At 35.9% G+C, this 22,224-nt stretch overlaps 1 protein-coding gene across 3 annotated transcripts in view; it reads right to left on the minus strand.

The window, feature by feature from the left end:
- Nucleotides 1-1,768: 1,768 nt before the first annotated feature.
- CNOT6 (CCR4-NOT transcription complex subunit 6) overlaps nt 1,769-22,224 on the minus strand; it is a 34,129-nt gene continuing 13,673 nt past the window's right edge. For 2 of the 3 annotated variants that reach the window (XM_062587393.1, XM_062587394.1), the window contains 11 exons: nt 20,783-20,896; nt 17,377-17,563; nt 13,380-13,465; nt 12,314-12,418; nt 12,154-12,222; nt 10,465-10,622; nt 9,809-9,963; nt 9,043-9,197; nt 7,861-8,091; nt 6,496-6,698; nt 1,769-5,809 (listed from right to left, as the gene is read on the minus strand). In XM_062587393.1, coding sequence (XP_062443377.1) covers nt 5,597-5,809; nt 6,496-6,698; nt 7,861-8,091; nt 9,043-9,197; nt 9,809-9,963; nt 10,465-10,622; nt 12,154-12,222; nt 12,314-12,418; nt 13,380-13,465; nt 17,377-17,563; nt 20,783-20,894 — 1,674 coding nt within the window. In that variant the 5' untranslated portion in view covers nt 20,895-20,896 and the 3' untranslated portion in view covers nt 1,769-5,596. The remainder of the gene's footprint in view (nt 5,810-6,495; nt 6,699-7,860; nt 8,092-9,042; nt 9,198-9,808; nt 9,964-10,464; nt 10,623-12,153; nt 12,223-12,313; nt 12,419-13,379; nt 13,466-17,376; nt 17,564-20,782; nt 20,897-22,224) is intronic. The other variant, XM_062587395.1, reaches the window with a different exon arrangement.

Below are 22,224 nucleotides of genomic sequence, written 5' to 3' on the forward strand. Positions count from 1 at the left end.
AGGTACCTTACATATTCTTGTCCTTTCCAAGGACCTCTGTCTTGGCTGCTTCTCCTCCCTGCTCAGGCTTGATTCCAGGTGCCTCAAGCGTCTTCTGGCTCTGCCTGCATAAGTACGAAAGAAACACAAAGCAGTCATCTGCACTAATCTGGGAAATTCCCACCCTAGAAGGTGCAAAACCTACTTCTGCACCATCTCTGCACCACTTCAGTAGACACGGGGTATAATGAAATGGCCAGGGTGATCAGGCACTTAATTATATTTAAAAAGCTCTAGTTATATTCCTGCAAATTAAGAAAAATTGTCTCCTACTTTGCTTAGGACTGCAAGACACAAGCTGAACTTTGTCGGAATGAGGGATACCTTTATCCATATCCTCTCTCTCTGGACAGGACATCAGGCCCTCCGCCACTTCTTGCAAGGAAGTCACCTCTTTCCGTATGGATGGAGCCCCCCCACTCACATCTCAAGTTAGTAGATACTATTTAAGAATTCATGAACTTCAGTTGGCAACTAACAATTGCATGCACCTTAAAACAAGGTATTAAGAATACTAAATCCAACTATGATCTTAGAGTGAATCTAACGCTGTAAAGTCTTTTGCACTTTTTGTCATGACAGCTGGATTTATAAACCCAATGTATAATCAACATGGATATTACCAAACCAAATGCTGTCAGGAATAAGTTTAGGTCCTGGGCCTGAATTCCAGCAAATATCTTCCAGGGTAATTCCCTTGGCCACACTTTCCGGGTGTCACTCAAACACACCCTCCGCAGCTCCCTGTGCACATAAAGCCTGCGTTACATGCACCATCTAGTGGCAAGACTGCAAATCTGTTGCAAGAATTAAAATTTCAGATCTGACACAGACCTGAAGAGAAATTAATTGCTGAAGCCTGTAATGAAACTCATAACTCCACTGGGGACTTGCAACTGTTTCAAGACAAATTTTAAAACTACACACAAGCTGAACATGCTGGCCCCTGTGGTATTCATGAAAACACTAAATTGGATCAGTTATTTCAAAGCAAAAAAGGGCCAATGTATTGAACGTTACTTCTGAAAAGGCATGGAAGTGGCAGTGAGATTTGTCTTTTGTGCCTCAAATGCTTTACCCAGCAAGTGTGCTCAGATATTTGATGCTTTCTGCTTTTAGCAATAGGAACATCATATAAAATAAAAATCTGGCATGTTATGCATACACTGATACAGAAAAAACACTGAGAAAAAATGTGATAATTAAAAACAAGGTTTAGCTGAATCTCACTCTTGAAAAAAAGAGGCAATAAATCTTCACTTTGAAGACTCCTTTTCCCATTAATTTAACATTGGAAAGGAACAAAGAAAACCATGCCCATCCCTTCCCACTGCCCGACCCCAAATCTTCTTTGGGCTTTGTAAGATGAGGGCAAGGGAGGAAAGAGCCAGTGGGAGGCACTGGACACATGGCATAACTCACTGCGCTGACTTAAGAAGGTCAGAAGTTGGCCAAACGTGAAATCTGGGGCTGAGGTCTTTATTTCAGGGACAGGGAGTAGGTTGCACGTTCCAGGCTTGGACTTGGGCTTTCCACAAATGGCGACTCAAACCCAAGTGATTCAAATAATTTTCTGGATCTGCAGATCCAGAAAAGAGTTCAGGATTATCTGCACTTGTCAAGTTTCTTACACATTTCCATCTTCCTTTAGCATGCTTTGCCCACTTTGGCTATTTGTGCAACTTGAGAAAAGCTTTAGAATTAAAATATGAATTAGACTTCAAGAAGGTTTGAAACAGATATTGGATTTATTGGTCAGCTATGAGTAGGAAAATACATTGGTAAAGAAAAAGAAGACCCTGTATATAAATATAATACTAACTAGTTAAAATTTGACCAAGAAGAAAGTTCCACTGAAGAGAACAGTAAAAGCCCTTGTTTACCATCAGACCATATTCAGTTTCCCATTTATCTTATTGAAGAGCTGCCTATAGACAAATGCAACATTCTTTGAGCTTAGTGCAGATAATGTGCTGGTTTTTGTTACATGAATGGTAAACAAGAGTTAGTCCAGTGCATTACACATTATACAGAAGTACTGTGAATAAAGACTAAGATATTCTATTTTAGACACTACTTAAACATACCAAAGACACTTAAGTGTTACAAATTTATGCAACCAAAAGAAAAGAATAGCAGTTACATACTAAAAAAATACTGTGTCCGGCTGGATGAAAAAAGCTTGCTACTTAAGCAGTTAACTGAAATTTTGTTAAGTTTTACGGTGTAATTAGTTTCTTTCAATGATGTTGTAATTATTTTGTCTTTAATATAGGTTTTATTGTGTGGCTGAAAAGCAAACCATAAGCTATCTTCTAAATCTGCATTCTAAACAAATGTGAGAGATTTGCCTAAAGTTAGATCAAAGACTCATACATACAATAATCTAAGCAAAGTCAGTCAAAACACTAGCCAAATTTACTTTTTCTTGTTGTTGTTTAAGCTGCTAAAAGGACAAAATAATTACAAAACACACTGCCTTGTATGTTTTTCCCCCACTTGTGTTATGTTAAAAGCAGCAACTTGTGTATTAATGTCTTGTACTCTAATCAATTATTTTACTTAAAGGTATATTTCATTTTGCATTTTGATATCCGGAAGTTTTTGTAAATGTAAATGAAATTAAACAAGATATGGCTGACTGCACTTTAAGTGGAAAAGAGCCTGGTCTAACCTAAATAAAAATCTTTCAACCCCATTGATTTTCTGTGACTTTTGCTATATGTGCTTTTATAACAAGAACACTGAAGGTACATTATGGCAACACCCAAAACCACCTCAAATGAAAATACTGAAAATAACCATTTTATGTTAAAGACTCTATAAAGCAAACATTTTGATTTTGTGAAAACATGGTTTATTGCCTTATTCTATATTATAGCTGGAAATTGAGACTTTTGAGTTAGATTTGTTTGACACAGGAATATATTTTCTTTGAAAGATTATTTGACAAAGTTTATCTCAGCTCTGTTTTGGTGCATCTGGTCTTTCCCTATATTCAAAATATTTCTCCTTTGTTCAGCCCTCGAGTCATGGTTAGAGTCCAGTTAAAACCCAGTGAAGTCAAAGGAGTGTCTTCAATGTATTCAGTGGGTTTTTGATCAGGACCGACAGTCTCGTATAAAAGCCAGAGAAAATGGTTATTTAAAACGGACCCTTTGTAACTTAACTAAACAAGAACAGTTGGGTCTCCAAAAGCACAAAACGGGCCATATTTTAATATGCTGTCATAAATTCAAATATACTTAAGACTAAGAAATACAGGAGAAAACATATTGGATAAAGCTCAAACCTTTAGAATCTAACAAGTGCACTCAAGCTCCAGCATCTATTAAAGTAAATTATCCCCCTCTAAGAAATACAAAATGAGTAAGTGCTTCCCTTCCCCTTCTGTAAAGCTTTCTGGACTCATTACACAATCCAGATAATCAGAAAAGAAAAATAGTTTGCTCAGTTTGACGAGCTAAATTGGCTCATCGTCACTGGAAATTGTCATGATGTACATTACCAAGACATCATTAAGGAAACATGAGTAAAACACCTTTTATTCACACTTTACAAAAAAACCCCCAAAAACAAACAGAAAAAAATAACACTACGAGTTAAGTCTACTACAGCAATACTACCAGCATTTCAATGTACTGATTATAAACTGGACATGTTTGGTGTTTTCACAACTAAAACCAAAACAAAATAACCCCAAGAGATCAGGTCCCAGACAAGGATTCAAGATCAAGATTTCTCCTGTTGAAATTTAAAATATATATTTTACATATCCGATCTGTTTGTCATTTTTACTCTTAGCTTAAAACAGAACGGTTTGAGCACACTTATGTGCCGACTACTTTTTCGTAAAATTTTGAATCATTATTACCAATCCATTCTATTACATATAAAAACTCACAATATTTAGAAAGTTTTTCTTAATGCTCAGTGTCCTTTTGCTTCTCTGCCTGCAGCCGAAACAAAAGCTGTTTAAGACCAAGCTCTCTATCTCAGTTCTTTACATTGATTATCGTTTAAGGAGATAAATTCTCCCTTTTAGAATAAGAATACACAAGTTACAAATGTAAGCTGTTAAGTACTTGGCTTCATGACACAAATGGCACTGAGGGTACACTATAACTTTAGTCTTGCTTGACACTTTAAAATAAGACTTGGTCACTTTAAAAATGATCTGAAGAATTGTCTGTGGGACCTGTATTGAAAATGCATTTATTTTACACTGCTTCATCAATAGAAAAATGTAGGGTTGTTTTTTTCTTCTTCAAGGAATGATACTTTCTGAAACTGAGGAACACACTTAAACTAAAGAGAATTCACATGATAGTAATTCTTAGTGGGAAAAACAGCACTGTGCAATGACACTGAAAGAAGCAGTGCATGGGTATTAGAAGCTAGAAAATGTGTACCCAAAACCTGAACATGTTCAAAAGTGTGATATTCAATGCTCCACAAAGGAAAAAAAGATGCCACAGCTTATACAAAAGTATCTTCATAAAATTTTCACAAGTGTTAACATTATTTAAAAAAAAATAAAAGAGGATGCACAGGATCTCTCTGCATGCACAGGCAGTGCTAGTTGAGAACAAATTTAAGCAGGCACAGTGGAGATAGGACAAGTATTTAAAATAGAAATGAAGAAGCTATACACAAGTATCCCTAATTTTACTTCAAAAATTAGAGATGAGAAAAGTATCTGAGTGTATACACATCAATAATAACTTTCAATCCATTCAGGTCTACTTATATTCACTGCTTAGCTTATCTGTTCTGTGAGAACTCTATGCTTTTCTCTTTTTTAAAAAATCAGAAAAAGACAGAAGGTATTTAGTTACCTTTGCAAGATACTGACTAGGATTTTACAGATCTGGATTTTAAAAGCAATGTTCTCAATTGAACATAAAAAGTAGTACAAAAGGGCTAACAAAACCCTAACAGTGCAAATCATTAGCAGAGAAAACCTGTGACAACCTCTTTTACAAGCTGGCCTTTATAACACATGAAAACAGATAAAAATTTAGCCTTAGTTTACAATACAATCATTTTCCAAATCTGATTTTTTTTAAGTACAAAATCTCATAAATCAGGTTTTCTGTTGTTCATATACAATCAATAAAGGCTAAATTCAAATTCTATATTTTACAAACAAGTCTGAAAAAGGAGGGAGTGAAGTACGGAAGAATGTTCTCCGGATGTTTCTACTGGCCTCAAAAAAGTAGTGCTACAGATAACTGTGCAAAGAGAATATACTGTATATAACAATTCCCTATTTCAAGGCATGAAAATGTCACGTTGGATATAAGAAACAGGAAGTTTAATTGTAACGTATTAAAGAAAGGTGCAAACGCACCAATCACTGTCTAACAGTATACAAAGTATATTGGGCTCAGAATTGTGTCTGTTGATAGCACCTGGCTTTTACTATATCTTTAGCAAATAATTAGATTTAAGATCATTAAGAAAAAAATTCCCTGTTGGCCATACCTCACTCCTCTATATTCAGATTTTACAACTGTACAAGTTAGATTGAGGTTGCCCTCTAAAATGTACTTGACTACCTCCTGCCAGGGAGATGGATTCCATTTACAGGAGGCAGGAAAGGCAGCAAAAGCTCCAGTTGTGCAAAAAGTGAGAAGTGGTCAGAAGGGATGAGTGGATGTGGACAACCACTTATATTGTTCTCTATTAACCAATGATGATCTAATGGTCCAAGAATACCAAGTATGTTCAGCTGAGGTTTAGAGTAGAAGATGTAGTCTATAATACCCTGAAACAAGAAAGGAAATAAAAATCAATTATTAGTATACAACTCTTTACCCATATTATTTTTCCGAACAAAAGGTATGCTCAATACTAGAAATAACTTAAATGCTACCATTCCTTCTCCATGGCAAGCTGATTTAGGAGACTTCTACTTCCTATCCCAAGAGTTGCCTAATATAGATTAGGGAAACAAATAAAAAGTCCACCCAGTATCACTTCTGCCTTGCTTTTGTGGAGTCTAATTTGAAACCTCCTACAAAGCTCCAAGACACATTTCTCTAATTTTGAGAGGAAAAACAACTGTCTTTTGTTTTCCCTGGGCAAGGAAGCACTGATAGCTTTTGAGTAGTAACACGGATTACTATTCCCTTGCAGTTAGCAGCTTCACCACCACCGTTCTACTATTTAATTTAGCTTGTAGTATTACAATACAAAGTCCTCCTACAAGGAATAACAACAGCATCCTAGATCTGGCAAATCTAGTACAAGATGCAAAAAAGAAAAAGTGAAACTTGGTTCCTAGGAAAATGAAGTGTTATGTACTCTACTTTGCTATGTTTTAAATACAAATGTGTAAGCTTACTATTAGCTACCCAAACAGCTGAACTTCTTTAACAGTTCAGTACAGCAAATCACTTTAGTTTAGCTTCAAATGGGAAAACTTTTTCAAAATAACGGCAAACTCCTTACCTTGAAGTCAAATGTATAATTTGTATAAGGCATTAGGCCATTCTCATAGGCACTCTTCAACTTGAAACCATGTGTAATTCTCCCATTTGTTGTTCCATTCTTTCCATTACAGCTGAAGTTGGTAAGACTTTCATTGTATCTCAGTTCCTTAAAATCTTTGTGGTTTGTTTCCACTCCACCAGTGCTCAAGTACTCGACGACACCTAATAGGAGACACACGTATAGACAAGACGGTACTAACAAACATTCAGCAAATAATTGTGTAGACTGCTTTAAGCCATATATGCAATCTTATGCTTTATATGAGCAAAACCTTAACATATACACAATAGTCAGTAGTAGTTACTATAAAATATTCCAAGACAACATACATTAGTGTCCAAAAGAAATGCCACCTATACAAAAGAGACATCTAGATTTTTTTTTTTCTAATTGAAGGAAGTTTAGTATGGAGCGCACTGATTAGGAGGAGGATGAAAGGATCAGAAATAAAACTCCATAGATGCTAAGTAAGCAGTTTCCCCTTTGTCTCATCTCTGTGCTCAAATCTTGAGTTTCAAAATTCTTAAGTTAAAACTTTTCAAAAAGTAACAACATACTATCCAGATAAGGGTAACCTGAAAGATGCCACAAAGCCAAGTCGACAGACTTGTGTCTTAGAAAACTAGTGATGCATCTCAGTTTCAGAACAACTTCGCTAGGGATTCTGTAAAAGAAATAACTAGTTGTTCTGAATATACAAATCAGATATAAGAATTTGCTATTGCAATAGCCATTAAAAATACTTGCTTTCTCAAGATCACAGTGAATCAGATTTCCAATAAAGCTAAGCAATAACCATTCCGAAAGACATTAAGAGTTGCCCAGAAGAGGCCAAAAGGGGGGCAGAAGTCCTACGCTAGTAAAGCACTCTGAAGAATCCCTTTTCTGATAGCATGTAAGAGATGTATACAGTTTTAGGAGTCCTAAAATGTTTAAGCTCCAGAAAACGACTGCCACTTTAAAGAGAAGAATCTGTATTTTCACACTTAAACAAAAAAAAAACCCCACATTTATCAGCAACATACTAATATTTCCAGTTATTTTGGAAGATATTTTCTTCCTTTCCATTCCTTTACTGCCAAATGGCAAACAAAATGTTTCTGAAAGACATTGCATATGTCGTATTACAGATATAGCTTAAGATCACTCATGAAAGAAATTCTTCCTTCTATTTTCTTAGTACCTTTAGAGGTTATAGTATCAAACAACTTATTGTTATGTTACGGGAATGTTGAAATTCCTTTAAAAAAGGACTTATAATTTAAATTATTACACACTTAAAACATTCTAAAAAAATAAAAAATAAAAAAATAGTACTCTTACCAGAGTCTGGCAGAGAATTGAGATCTGCACACAGTACAAGTGGAATGGTCCCAAGTTCTCCCGAAACACCAGGTTTGAGACTACGAGAAGCTTTATCAATAATGTTCTTTACCTCAGACAGGAACATCATAGTCTGAACCAGCTTCACATCAGAATAATCTGGGTCCCAATGCATATGTGCATTAGCTACAAGAACTAGCTGTTTTTCCATCCCAAGATGTGGCTTGCCAGCTAAAATTTAAGATTAGTTACTTACACTTACATTGTCAGCAACAGAAAACACTTATCTTTTATTAGGCTGAGTTTTAAACAAGATGTTTCAATGGAGAACAAATACCCAGTTGCTTAAACTAACTGATATGTGGTATGTTTTACATGAAGAGGGTCATAAAATTCCTTTTATGTTTAGTGAACATTTTAGCTGATATATAGTGCTAGGAATAATTGTGTTTCACATTGAAGACCATTAATAAACAAAACTAGCAGAGGATATGTAACACCTATGTATTTAAGAATACCATTAATTACCATAAATAACAGATAGGCCCACTGAAAGACCAACTGTGTATTTTTAAAAATTACAACAGGCTACTTGCAATGATAAACAAGTAATGCCCATATCCCCTTAGGGAATGAGTTCCCTCTCTTGCCAGAAGTGCTTTTTAAAAAGGCTTGTTTGTTAGAATCTGAATTAATAAAGCCTTATCGAGATAAACACAACATAGGTTGAATAGGGGCCCACTGAGGTACTTATAAAGCCAATTTACATTTCCTAAACTAAGAGTGATAGGGCAGAACAAGGAGGTTTTATAAGCATGACAGTGAAGAAAATAAGTTAAAATTACGCATATATATGATCCAGAAGCATGAGACTAATACCAATTGATTGACACCTGTGCACACCTCCAAGCAAAGTTGTTTGTTTGTTTTTCCCTCTGTTTCAAAATTCAGTTGTTCCTTTATACTTTTTTAAAAACAAGATGTACACATGGAAAAAAAACCTCATCATTTGAATAATATGACTTTTCCCCAAATCATCTTTGGAAATAAGTTCGCCTGGGCATAAAATGCACGAAGTTACACTGATCTGTAGAACCTAGCTTCTCTCTATTTTACTGCAACAAAAATCCATCTTGCTTTTTCAATTATAAAATGCAGACAATTGAACTAAACAGGACTTACATGACATTTCTATCAATTCCTTTCGCAGTTCTAGTAATACAGCAACTCCAATGTTATCTTTTGTCATAACTCTGTTCAGCATAGCTTCTGAACCTTCTGAGTTTGCCATAGCTAGTTGATTGAACTCAACAGTATGTTTTTGAACCAAAGTAAATCTGAAAGAGAAACATCATACATAGCTTTATCAGCAGACAAATGCCAAAAGGAAATGTTAGAGAGAATTCCTCTTCTAATTAAGGTTCAAAAACATTTATGATGTGAAAATCTCATTGGGCCACATAATTTTATACAAATTCTGACCTGAAATCACAATAACCACTGCAGCTCTTAAGGGAGGCATTATCGTCAGAAGTTATCAGTGATTTTAAGTGCCTTTTCTTCAGCTTTTACAGAAGGCTCGGGTATCAAAAAGTTAACGTCATCTGAGGTCTCATTTCAGCAATATTTTTTCATTGCTTTCCCATTATTAACATATGATGACACATTTACTCAACAATTAAAGTACAATGTAGTGATCTCCCAACCTATTTTGCTCCAAAAGAATGAATATGGACAGAAATTCAGGTTAAAATTCTCTATGGCTAGTTAGACACAGAATGATTTCTCTTGTACAGAATATTCTTAGTTAGGAATGCTCTATAAGAAACACTGAATCGCTACAAAAAAGGGCGACTAATGCCAAATTGTCTGGAGTGCAGACTGACACAAGAAATTGTGTGAAAAAGCGCAAGACAAAACAGCAAGCTTCATAAAACACAGCACTTACTTTTCTGTTTTGAAAAATATTGCACAACCATCAACATGTTTTCTTTCCTGTTCCGACATTGTCCTAGCTCTAGATTTTGGACTGAAGAATCCATTATAGCCACGTTCTTTCAATTCTACCAGGAAAAAACTGTAGTACTGTTCAGTTTCAACCTCCTATAAAGTTGTAAGACAGCACACAGCATGAGTGTACTACTACCAAAACACAGAAGACTGGTATTATTTAGTCTTTTCAGAAGCATAAATCATTTTCAAACTAGCTTTAGAAAAATCATAAGAATTAAGCATAGAAAATGCAAATATGAGAGCAATATTCCTACTTTAAGAAGAAAATATAAATGAATTTCTGTAATCCCCAGTTATGATTATCTCAAGCCTTTTATTTCAAAATGTGTCAATTATACCCCCACATACACATGCACACACAAAGGCACCCCCACACACATTTCTTTGATCAGCAGCTGCTGATTCACATTCCAGCTGAGTGGGCTGAAAAGCATTTTTTTGATGTCAAGCAACAAATAATGTTTTAAACACCAGTTTTTGGTTTGTTTTCACACGGTTTTGAAAACAAATAACCTACTGTAAATACATTTAATATAGAGAAGCCAGTACATGAGAATACAAAAGGAAAAGAAACAGAAATATATTTTTTACCTGAAGGCTTATGATGTCAGCATTGCAGCTTAGGATTTCCTGCATAATGGCTTTTTTTCTGTATTCCCAGTTCAATGCCCAAGATGGACAATAGCCATACAGCTGCCGGGTAGCATATTTATCACAAAGTACGTTGTAACACATGACAGAGAACAAGGCTGTAGAACAACAATTTTACTTACACACTGATACATTTAACAAAAAAGTACAATTATGTTTTTTGCACTTTTGCCTTCAGTAGTTTTATCAGTTCATGCTTCATTTGCTTCAACCAAAACACAGCATCTGCACTTATACTAAAAAAGCATTTGTTAGTCCTTCTCAAATGACAAACTACCATCCACGTTTGGATTTACAGCAGCCTTCTTCTAACATCCATGGGTGGTGATGGAGGGGAGCTCTTTGTATACTTGATACAGTAAATAGCAGGCAAACACACTTTACAGTAAGTGATCTATTAATGTGAAAAGTAAAACAAGGTAAGTGTATTGTACACTTAAATTCGCTAACTAGACTAAGGTTTGTAAACTCTTTAAATAGATTATTTAAAACGTATTTAATTATTACCACCATGAACTGTAACAGATCCACAGCTGCTAGGATCCCTTTGCACAGTATACTATGCAGGCACAATGAAAACTAAAAAAAAAAAGCCTCAAAAACCATAGAATGCAACTGTAAAGATAAAAAAAGCTACTTCTCCTCTGTATTTGTTTGGAAAATGAGGGGACCCAATGAGACAATCTGGGGCAACATGACAGATAATCCAGCAACATTTTTTAAAAAACAAACAAACAAGAAAACCCAAAAGCGTGAAGGCATTTGCAGTGCAATAACGAGATGCTTTCCTTGGAAATTTATTGGGAGCTCTCTCAAGAGTGATAGACAGCCGGGGGGGGAAGATGTCTGAAGATTTAGCAAACTGAGGCAATAATCTCAGGTTGACTGGGAGCCCAAACCCAGCAGTTTGAAAGCAAATAGGGGACAGCAAATGACAAGTCACATAGTATCTTCAAAGTCGGAACATGTAAATTTTATTTGAACCAGCAAAAGAAGAGCTGTTGACAAATGACATAGTTAAAAATGTCACTGTAGCAACCTTCTTAATAAAATCAATAGAAGAAAGAATACTTATGTCAGCCTTGAAGTACAGGGCACTGCAATTATTGAGAAACATGGTAAGAAGAGTTTAGGTCGGCAGACAAATATAAAAGCCTGTATTTTAAACGCCTCAGGCAGAAGAAAAATAGTAAACACTGAAACAGTGCATGAATACTAACAGCAAACAAAAGCCTAGAGTCAAAGATGATACATAGGTTACTTAAAAAACCTCTACATCAATGAAGAATTATGACCACAGCCTGCCATTTTTTGTTCCTCAAAAAAAAAAATTCAATTAAGCCTACTGTAATTCAACTATGCAACTCTTTTTAGATAACAATTTCAATTCCTTTGAGGAGTATGCTAATTAAAAAGAAACAGAGGAGTATGCTAATTAAAAAGAAACAACTTTTTTTAATAAAATATGGTTAACTTTAAAAACAAATGTTCAAAATGAGAGCGCAATACTGCAACTGGCCGCCAGTATTAGATAAATAATAGGTTAGTTTAAGCATCAATTTTTTTTTCATTAAAGATCAGCAGGTTTTAAAAAGAGAAAAAAGAAAAATCCATTCGGTGTTACAGTACCTGTTGGTCTTGTTCGGTCTGGTTCTTGCAACATAATCCAAGATCTTGGAGGTGGCTGTTCTGTTGAAACTATTGAAACATTTTAAAAGAAAGATACAACAAGTGATAATCACATTTACTTTAAGCAGCAGAAACAAATATTTTAAGAACAATCACTTACTTCTTTTTGCAGTACCTGCCAAATTATCAAGCAAATAGTTCAGTAGCCTTCGTGTTCCATCTGGTTCCTGATAAAGGTTCAGAATATCCTGTGTAAGTGGATTTCCTGCAAACATGTTTACAGAAATATCAGAAATTGCATGAATTTACATGTCTGAGTTTAGAGCCAGCATCTCTGAGACAAGATATCAGATTAATACAAACTATTTATAGGTTTACAATTTTAAGACTGAAGACTCAGTCCCACAAAACATTACATGCATGAATAGTTATAGCAAAGTTAAATGCAGTCTTTCCTGCATTAAGTTCTGTAGTTGGATGTAACAGTAGTGAAGAACTGGCATGGCAGGATGTGCTGCAGCACGCGCAGGCACAGAGCTGAGGCGGCGAGACACGAGCAACCTCTGCTTGCTTTGCTCAACGTTAGAGGAACGTCCACGGCAGTTTACGTGCCGCTCACACCCGAGTCTAGTATCTGCTAGATGTATAAATAGATCCTAAAAGTTTTCAGATAATGCACACTGCAATCTCCTAGTTTTAAGGGAGGGGAAAAAAGACTTTTGAAACTTAACCTGGCTGAGAGGCATAGCATCACCCAGTGCTCCTGAACGCGCAGGCCTTCCATGCCACGGAATTTCCACTGAAACGGAGTTCAGTGTTGCCATAGCTAGAATCCATACAGTACTGGGATAAAAAGGGGGGAATTGATTTTAAATTGCTGCTTGGTTTAAATAGCATAATATATTCCATTGTTGGGAGTATGGTATCTATAATGAACTGCTTATTATTTCTTACTGGAATACTGTATCCAGAGCCTATGCAAGCAACAGAAAGCCTCCTCTTAAGCCACAGAAAGAGAAGCAAACCTCTCTGCATGCTGAGAATTTTTCCCAATGAGCTTTTTCTTTTTTAAAACAATCACTAGATGACAATAGTTATAAAACCAGACTAAGCAGATACTGAATAGCAATCCCAGATGTAACACTGTATGAGTCAGCAGTCTACAACCATGACAGCTGAAGAGTGATATCAAAAAAACAAAGCACAGAAAGAAAAAGTAGTAATACCTTTCAGACCCAAAGTCTGTAACTGGAACAGTTTTCCCAGCTCAAAAGGTAAAACTCGTAACAGGTTGTTATTTAAATGTAGTTCCCTGTAGACAGAGTAAGAATCATATAAGGCTGAAAACAGAGCAAGGTTTGTCTTCAGCAGCCTATAGTGCAAGAAATTTAACTAAGAGAAAAAAAAATGTACTAGTAAACCACAATTGTGAAAACTGGAAGACTAAACAGCCAGTAAGAGTTAGGAAAATTCTGATGTACTCACTCCCGCACACACACGTAGAGAAAATACACATTTAATTAAAGAGGAAAGTAGCTGGCAAGTGCATCAATAGTGAGAAATTTTGTAAACATTAAAAATAACTAAAGCATTTAAAAACTACTAATGATGAAGCAGTAACAGTTCTGACAAACCAGACCACAAAACAGTTCAGCTATGATTAAAGGCCAAATAAAGGAAAATTATATCCAAGAAAACAAATAAGCAAAAACTCCCAAACCACAAAGGTACTCTATTAAAGCTATGAGATTACCAGGTTAGTGCACAGTTAAAGTTCTTTTTAGTTCTAAAGTTCTTTTTGATTAAGGTCTCTTGTGAACACTGGTTTACACTGTACATTGATTTAAAAAAAATGCTTCACAGAAAATTAAGATCTTTCAGTTAAACTTCTTTCCTTTGTCACATATAAAAAGAGAAAATGGTTGAACTTTAGTCAAATAATAGTAATCTTCTGCTTTTTGTTTTTACAGTTTTGCTGCTAAGACAAAATACAAGCTTTTTAATTTACAAAAATAAAACAGACAGGAACAGAACATACATCTGAAATTCTGATATCCCAATGAACTGGACAGAGAAAATGCACTTGTTAGAAAGCTTTTCACTTTCTTAGAACTGTTCCACTCTAGAGTGGTGAAGACTTTCCTGACAATTTTCAGTATCTGAGAATGGAAAAAGTATTTGGGGGGGGGGGGAAATGGGAGGAAGACTGGAAGCAAAGTAAACCTGTCTATCAAGAGTTATATTAGTTCTAATTACTGCAAGAGAGTATATGAATCAAACATTAAACACTACTACTTCTGGCTTAGCATTTTGAAAAAAAACAAACCCCCCCCCCCAAAAAAAAACCCACCACTATCTGGTCCTTCGCTAACATATTGTTAAAAACAACCTCCTGCACAGCTCTTTCAGTTCTGAGTATTTTCACAAAGGTTTCTAAAAGTTAAGTGCCTTGTTTTGAAGGTACCTTGGAAGGTGGAATGGTGGACGATATGGGAAGAGACCATCTTTTTCTTTAACCAGGTTACCTAGAAATTTCAAGCCACTCCTCGACCGACTGCTAGATTATAGTATACCTGGCCAACTAGGTTTTTTGTTGTTTGTTTTTAATATAAAATCCCACAGACAAAAGCTCATATTTTAGGGAGAAATTCAAAAGCCCATGTACCATTCTAGGGTTTCTAAGTACTAACCAGATACTGATTTTTATATATCCTCTTTTCTAAGTCATGTATCTCCATCAGGTTCTCAAAACATTTAGAGATTTTAATGGCTTTTTTAAGGTATAATATTCTGCGTGACATGAAAAGGCTACTAAATTTCTTTGGAGAGGTACTTCTTCCTTTAAGAGCTTTTCATGGCACTGATGATGTCTAAAAAATTAAGTTAGGTACAGATTACAAAAATATATATTTATACCAAACTTTTCTAGAGGAAAAACAGTGAATTTGAAGAATGCCGCAGTAGTAGGTATCACATTTTCTCTCTTGGATGAAACAATTGTTTTCTCTAATGATCTATGCCTTCACAGAACTCCCTCTCTACTCAGCAAAGAGGATCCCAACAAATCCCACTAGTGCCTGCAAGCATAATCAAGAGAATTTGTTTTACATCCAAGCTTTCCAAGAGAACACATTACAATGCTTATTTTCTTTTTCTTTCCCCAAAGATCAGAAATCTTACTGCTGACAACTCTTACTCTAAGTACCTGTAGTAAAAAGTGATATGCAATGAGCCTTAGGCAAGCTTTGCCATACAGACCAATAACAGAGTTCCAGATGTGGGAGTTGGAAGACGTGTTACCAATTCTGAAGTGTGTCAGCACAAATTATTTCTGTGGCTCATGATATTAGCATTTCCCATTGTTTAATTACCGTTACTCCAAACAACTTCCCAGAACTTATGGGAAGTGTGTGCAGTGAGAGCCAGCCTGAAACATCAAACTACAACATGACTGAGACCTACAGAGCTCTACCACACAGGATGCACCTACGGATTTTTCTTCACTTTCACCCTAGTGAAAAGAAATCATGGATCAGCTGCAATTACTGAGGACAGAGAGAGTGCAGTGGATTAATGCACTAGCTTTTTGTGTGTAGAAATCTGGATTCAAATGTTATTTTTATGTCACAAATAGCAAACTACCTTGATCCTGGACCTTTACTACACATTCCACATCCACAAGATAATAGCATGCTCTACCTAGAAGAGGCTTAAGACTTGAAAGAACTAAAACTTCATTAAGTCAGCATCAAAATTAATCAAGAAAAAGCACTGCGAAGATGGCATAGTATATTTTGACATTACTGATGTCTGAGTGCTCAACTAACTCAGTATGATGAATATTAAGTTTACAGCACTATTTTAAAATAAAAGGAAAAGACTGATGAAAAGAAAACGATGTTGATGAAGTACAAGATGAATTTGGGAATATTTCAGTAAATTTAGGATTGCTAGCTCACAATACTGAGCAATGGATAAAGGAAGGAAGGAAGCTATTACTAATAACTGCTTTAAAGTGAAATAGTAACAAAACATTTTTTCAGAACAGTCTACAGCTGAAAACAATTTTGTAGTGTGTTGTATAAGAGAGCTGCAAGGTTCACATTGATTAAAGATCTTAGACTTCAATTGCTTTGGAACTGATTGAGTTTTTAATACTAATTTTAACCCCCTATTTTAACAATCCCCAGAGTAGACTTTTCCTAAAGTTAAAGAAAATACAGTTCTAATGAAAATGACAGCAAAGCAAGGTAAAGTGGAAGTATTAGTGTATTGGCAGTCCTTCCCCTCTCCCCCTTTCTTTTTTCTTCCCTCTTCTACTTCTAATAAAATCTTAATTAAATTTAGACTCAGTATTCTCTGGATTTGAAAAAGTTGACCATAAATGTCTTCAAAATTAAAAGCAAGGAAGTCAATTACTGATAAATGTCTAATAAACCTAAGTGAAGGTTCTTCCTTTGGGTCAAGGACAAAAGAATGTTGCCTCTAAATATTTACTCTTACATAAATCATTTATAAGTTTACATAACATTGCTCTACAAACAGTGAAATGCTGCAGCCCTAATTATAATCTAGTCATGACTATTCATACTTCTCAAAAGGAGGTAATATTCCATGCTAGCTTTGTGCATCTTGACATTGTAAAACGAAGAGAAAAAGGTGCCTTTATAACATAGGGTCATGAAATTACATGACAGAAAAGGTAGGAAGTAGATGATGTTAGCAAGATTGCAACTGTTATAAAACCAAGAGAATAAAAACTATTAAGAATAATTAAAGATGAATAAATAAGGGAAACAAACAGTAGGTAGTACGACTGTGTTTAATCTGATCTTTTTGCTACCTTACTACAAGTTAAAGGCGATTTTTTTGTGTGTGTTAATATTTCTTAGAGAGGAACTCCACATACAGATTTTTTAAACAGTTTGGAAAGATATGCGTAAGAGCTGAAACCTGATTTGAAAAAGTACAGATGTGTGACTGCTACCAAACCGAGCACTCCTAGAGCTCGCTTCTGTACTGTCATGCATGGGAATGGGAGACCACAAGAAAGACAGCACTGCTATAGCTGCAGAGTACATCAAGTCTTCAGGGCAACAGGTGAAAGTAGTGCGTAAGGGGAGATTTATTATGCTTTTTATTAACTAGAACATAAAAATTACAGCAAATCCCAATCTATTTTTTACAAAGATTGTAAATAAATGAGATTTAAAACTTACATACCTGAGTGACACCATGTTCCCGAGCTCTGCTGGTAAACTGCGAATTTTATTAGAGGACAGGTCCAGATATACCAGATTGTGAAGCTTGGCAATGTCTGAAGGAATACGGGATAAGGAATTGTCACTGAGATGCAAAGCTGTCAAGTGGGTCAGTGTCCACAATGACGAACTTAAGCTTCTCACTTTCCCTGCAGAAGGAAAATACAAAAGAAAAGACAACATTTAAAATAACTCTGTTTAGCAGTAATTACACATTTTATAGGTAAGTGTGTGCATTTGGGGGGACTGCTTGGTAGGGTTTTTTTTCATTTTTTTTAATAGAAATTCCATTCCACAGCAATTCTACATAGCCAAGAAATTCAGCAATGTAACGGAAGATGTAAGGTGTTGCCAGGGATGCTTAGATTCCTTTTTCCCCAATCCATGCTTATGGCTTGGAAAACTGTCCTTCTCAAAGTTCTATACAAAACAACAGGCATATTCGCTAACTGACCATGAATTCAGAAATTAATAGAGATACAAGAAACATTTTTTTAATTACAGTTTAGGTTTGGGATCCAAGATGCTTTTTCAATCTGTGTAACATCTCTCAAAACCAGAATCTTTACTCTTTGCCATTAACCCATCCAAGAATAGACAGAAGTACTAGATTTGGGGCAACTAAACTGCTTGGTTGAGAACATGGATTTCTACTTAGTATACGACTAAAAGCTGCATAAAATATCGTGAGAGATTAAAAAACAATCTGTATCATTTTTGTATAAACTGAAGGGTAGAAAAATGGTTTAAAGATCCAGATCCAAGATTTTTTTATATTGCTTCATGCAAGCAGTGTGAGATACCATCAGAAAGTCCCAAAATGTTTTTTCCCCCCAAATTTCCATTTTTTTTAGGAAGGGCTCCTTTTCCTGTTAAGAAGGCCGTATCAGTACCAATGGAACCAGAAGAAGAGTACTAGCATTAGTTTCTCCACAGCAAAAAGACAGTCATTTGCTACAGTCAATCCAAAAAAGCCACCATGACTCACCAATGTTAAGAATTTTTGATTAAAGTTATGTCTACATACAAATATAATTCCTTTCCTTAAATACTTTTCTTCATAATAAAACAACTTATGTTTATTGTCTGGAGAAAGCTCCACTGAAGTCAACTAACCTTTTTTCTCCCTGCCTCCAAATTCCCTTTTTAAAATTTTACTTTAACAAGGTACATCAAAGTTGAAGGGAGCATGAAGAAAAGGAATTATTCATATTTCATCTGAATCTTCTTTAAGACAGGAATAACAAAGCTGTACACTAAAACACGAACAAAAAACCTACTGAAAATTTAAAACTTTTAGCAAGTGTGTTTGAAAGTTGATATTTAAAGTTCAATGATTAAAACTTCAGAGGAGATAGATATACCAGAGGATTCTGATAGAAGTAATTAACACATTTATGACTTTCTGTAGCAGATGATTGAGTATTTTTCAAGGAAAAAAAAGCAGTGTGAACATTAATAAAACAAAAACATTGTTGCATTTATTTTGCAAGGTAAATCCCTATAGAGATATTTAACAACTGTTAAAGGGTTGATTCTACTGTAATGCTCATTCAGAAATCTCTGTAAAGGTTTTCTAATGCAAATCAAGATTTCCTTGTATTCTGATTTTTATAAAATGAATTAACACCTCCCCCACCACAATGCAAAAAGATGACTGCGGTCAGAGAAAGGTTTGGAGCAGAAAGGAGTGCCAGTCTACACCACTGATCTGTCCTCTTTGCCACCTGCAGCTCACTTGCCTGGAATCCGTCTACAGTGAGATTAAGAGGCATGAAAGCAAAGAGCTATCGCTTAATGCATTTCCTGTGCACAGGCAGCAGATGTCCATGTGGATATCCAAGCCTAAGTTAAAGCCTCTTGAAGCAGCATTTATGGGTTTCTGCATCTGTAACCCCCAAGTAGGGAATGCTATTCACATGTGAAGGCACGCGGCACTTGCAGCAAGACCCAGATTCAATGACCTGGAGGGTAAGATTGTTCACAATCCAACGAGCTCCATTTGTATTCCTCCTTCCACAAGTTTCTCTACAGGCAGCCATTTAGAAGCACCACACAACAATTTTTGCAAATTCACACTTCAAAGTAGTTCCATATTTAAGCAAAATTTCAGCCTAATTTTACAACATTGTAAAATTCTTACATTCTTGTTACAATATTTGTCTAAATTTCCTTCATTTAAACACAATCGATGTAGCAAAATTTTAAGTTACCCTACCAATCAAGATGGACTAATCTCTAGTTGGAAAAAGAAAGTCAGTTAGAACTCATTTTTATGAATATTTTCTGATTTTCAAGAACAGATCCAAAATTAAAGTAGCATCTCAAAACTTGCACTGATCTTGAATTTTTTTTTAATCCTAAAAAAACAAAACCAAAAAACCTTCAAGAGCAAATATTTACAACTGCTTTTAAACCAAACACTTCTGCTTCAATAGGAACTACATTGTCACAGACTAGCATAATATGCTGTTAACTTACTTGAAGTAACAGCATGGGTCTATATGTTAATCTTTCACAGGAAAAATCTTTACAGATCTAAACATACATGGCAGATACTGCCAAACAAACTGTTTGGACACACTACCACCGCACAGATCAGCTGGCCGACTCTGAGTTGTGCCAAGTCCCATATCCTCTTTAGGCATTTGTAGCCTCATCTTCTTTTCCTTCCCATTCTTTACCTCTGCCCTCTTCTCTTGGACAAATTAGATCTTAAATCCATGCTCTCACCTACCCCATCTTCTTAAAATACAATGCTGTCTCTTTAAACAAAGAGGGCACATCCATGTCCTCACCTTCTCCCAGCTGTCCTAACACTAGGATTCCCACACCGACCTCAACCCTACCTCTCCTATAACCCGCCGCACATCACAGACCAACCTCCTCCCTTCGTACACCAAAGGTCTGGCCGCAGCGCTCTGGGTTGATGTGCTGGGTCACCTCAGTGTAGGCAATTGCACTCAGACACCTACAACCTGTCAGGAGCTACACTTAATAACAACTTAACATACAATCAGAGCATGGAAACATGTAACGTATGTCATAGAGATGGACTCTGAGGCACCAAAATAGTATGTGATACGCTGTTCTGAAGCAGGATCTGAAACAACCACCCTACATTGGTAGCTACTAATTGAAATCAGTAAGATGGCACTGTAAGCTTAATGCAGAATTTTATATGCAGGTTACATACCAGCTACTGAAATGCAGCAGCCATACCCTATCAAGCGCTTCTGGGGACAAGAAACAGTAACTCCTCTGCCAAAAATGCCACAGAAGTTCAAGAAGAACTTCTTCCTTGCATTTCTCATTCAAGAGCTGCGCTATCCCAGGTCCCACCTCCAGGTCCCACCCCAGGTTCTTACCACTTATTTCCAACTCCGCCCAGTGCGATTTCTTCCCATTGGCGGCTTCCTCTGAGGACATAATTGTGTACATCCTCCGCGGATCAGGCGGATCGTACTTCTCCTTGGGCATTCCTGTTGAGACACCAAGAGAAAGGAATAATCGTGCTGTTCCGACACCGAGAAGTCTTTGAAAAGGTAACTGCCATTTAGTAGTTGAATACAGTATTGGGTATTTGCTCCAAACACTTTCTGAAGCATCAAATTAAGATAACCTTTCTGTGTCCATCCACAAACTTCACAGAGCAGGAAAGATTGCTATAAAACAGAAAAACCAATTCCTCATGCTCTTAGAGTGATAAGCTACAGCCAAACTCCCTCCAAAATTTAACAAAGTCTGCTCGTAAACCAATATAAACTTTCTGTCCTCTCATCTCTCATAAGCATGTCACTGTATCCTTCTAAAAGCTCTTAACTCATTGATCTGCAGTCTCCTTTACCACCAACTTCTAGGAATAAAAGCACTAGTAACTCCCACAAAGACATAAAAAAAAAAAGTTTTGGACTTTCCATTTTCCTCATTGGTCACAAAGCTGCTTAGAATAATATGCATGTTTGAATTCTTTACTAATATATCTTTAAAAAAATGATGAACAGCAAAAAAGATGCTCCTTCATATAAAACTACCAAGAAAACATTTGCTGTTAACCTTCTCTACCAATTCCAGCTCTTCTGCAATTCTCAACCCCTCCCAGAATTCAGCATCCAAGAAAAAAAGTAAGATTTCAGAAAGATCAGTTCAAGCTTGCAAAATAATAGCATTTCAATCCGAACCTTATCCTACTTTTTGGAATCTAAAAACATTGTATCTGAAGTAGACATTTCTCATTTTTGTCAGGTGTTTAACACCAAAATGCAACTCCATTGGTCTCATTCACTTCCACATCATTCCTGCTAACTTTACCACAAATATTGCTGGATCTCTTATCTCATTTTACTACATTCAGTGTAAACTCTTGAAAGAGAAGTACCAAAAATTCCTCTTGGAAAAAAACTCCTTCCAGCACTCCTATACATCGACATACTTGCACTGTCTCGCTGCAAGGAGGAGGGAGACTAAAAGCTATTCCTGCCTCAATACTAGAGTCCTGTGTTACAACCCTCCCTGTACCATCATCTGGCTCTCCTCCATCCCAGGAGAAATACATTTGCATTTTAGTCAGTTTAAATGATGAGTAAAAACAGCTTTAACATATTTTGATTTAAATAAATAAATATTCATTTACACATTAGCTCCATGTTTTTAAATTACATAGCTTTTTAAATTACATTTCTATTTCCAACATAAACAGCAATTATCACAAATAAAAGTAATGCTTTTCCATGGCTCTACATACATCTAAAAGGTTTTATTTCAAAGAGTCAACCATTTTAAACTGCCACATCCACATATATACAGAAAG

This window comes from Rhea pennata, chromosome 14 (assembly GCF_028389875.1).
Source record: "Rhea pennata isolate bPtePen1 chromosome 14, bPtePen1.pri, whole genome shotgun sequence".
NCBI classification, from domain to species: domain Eukaryota; kingdom Metazoa; phylum Chordata; class Aves; order Rheiformes; family Rheidae; genus Rhea; species Rhea pennata.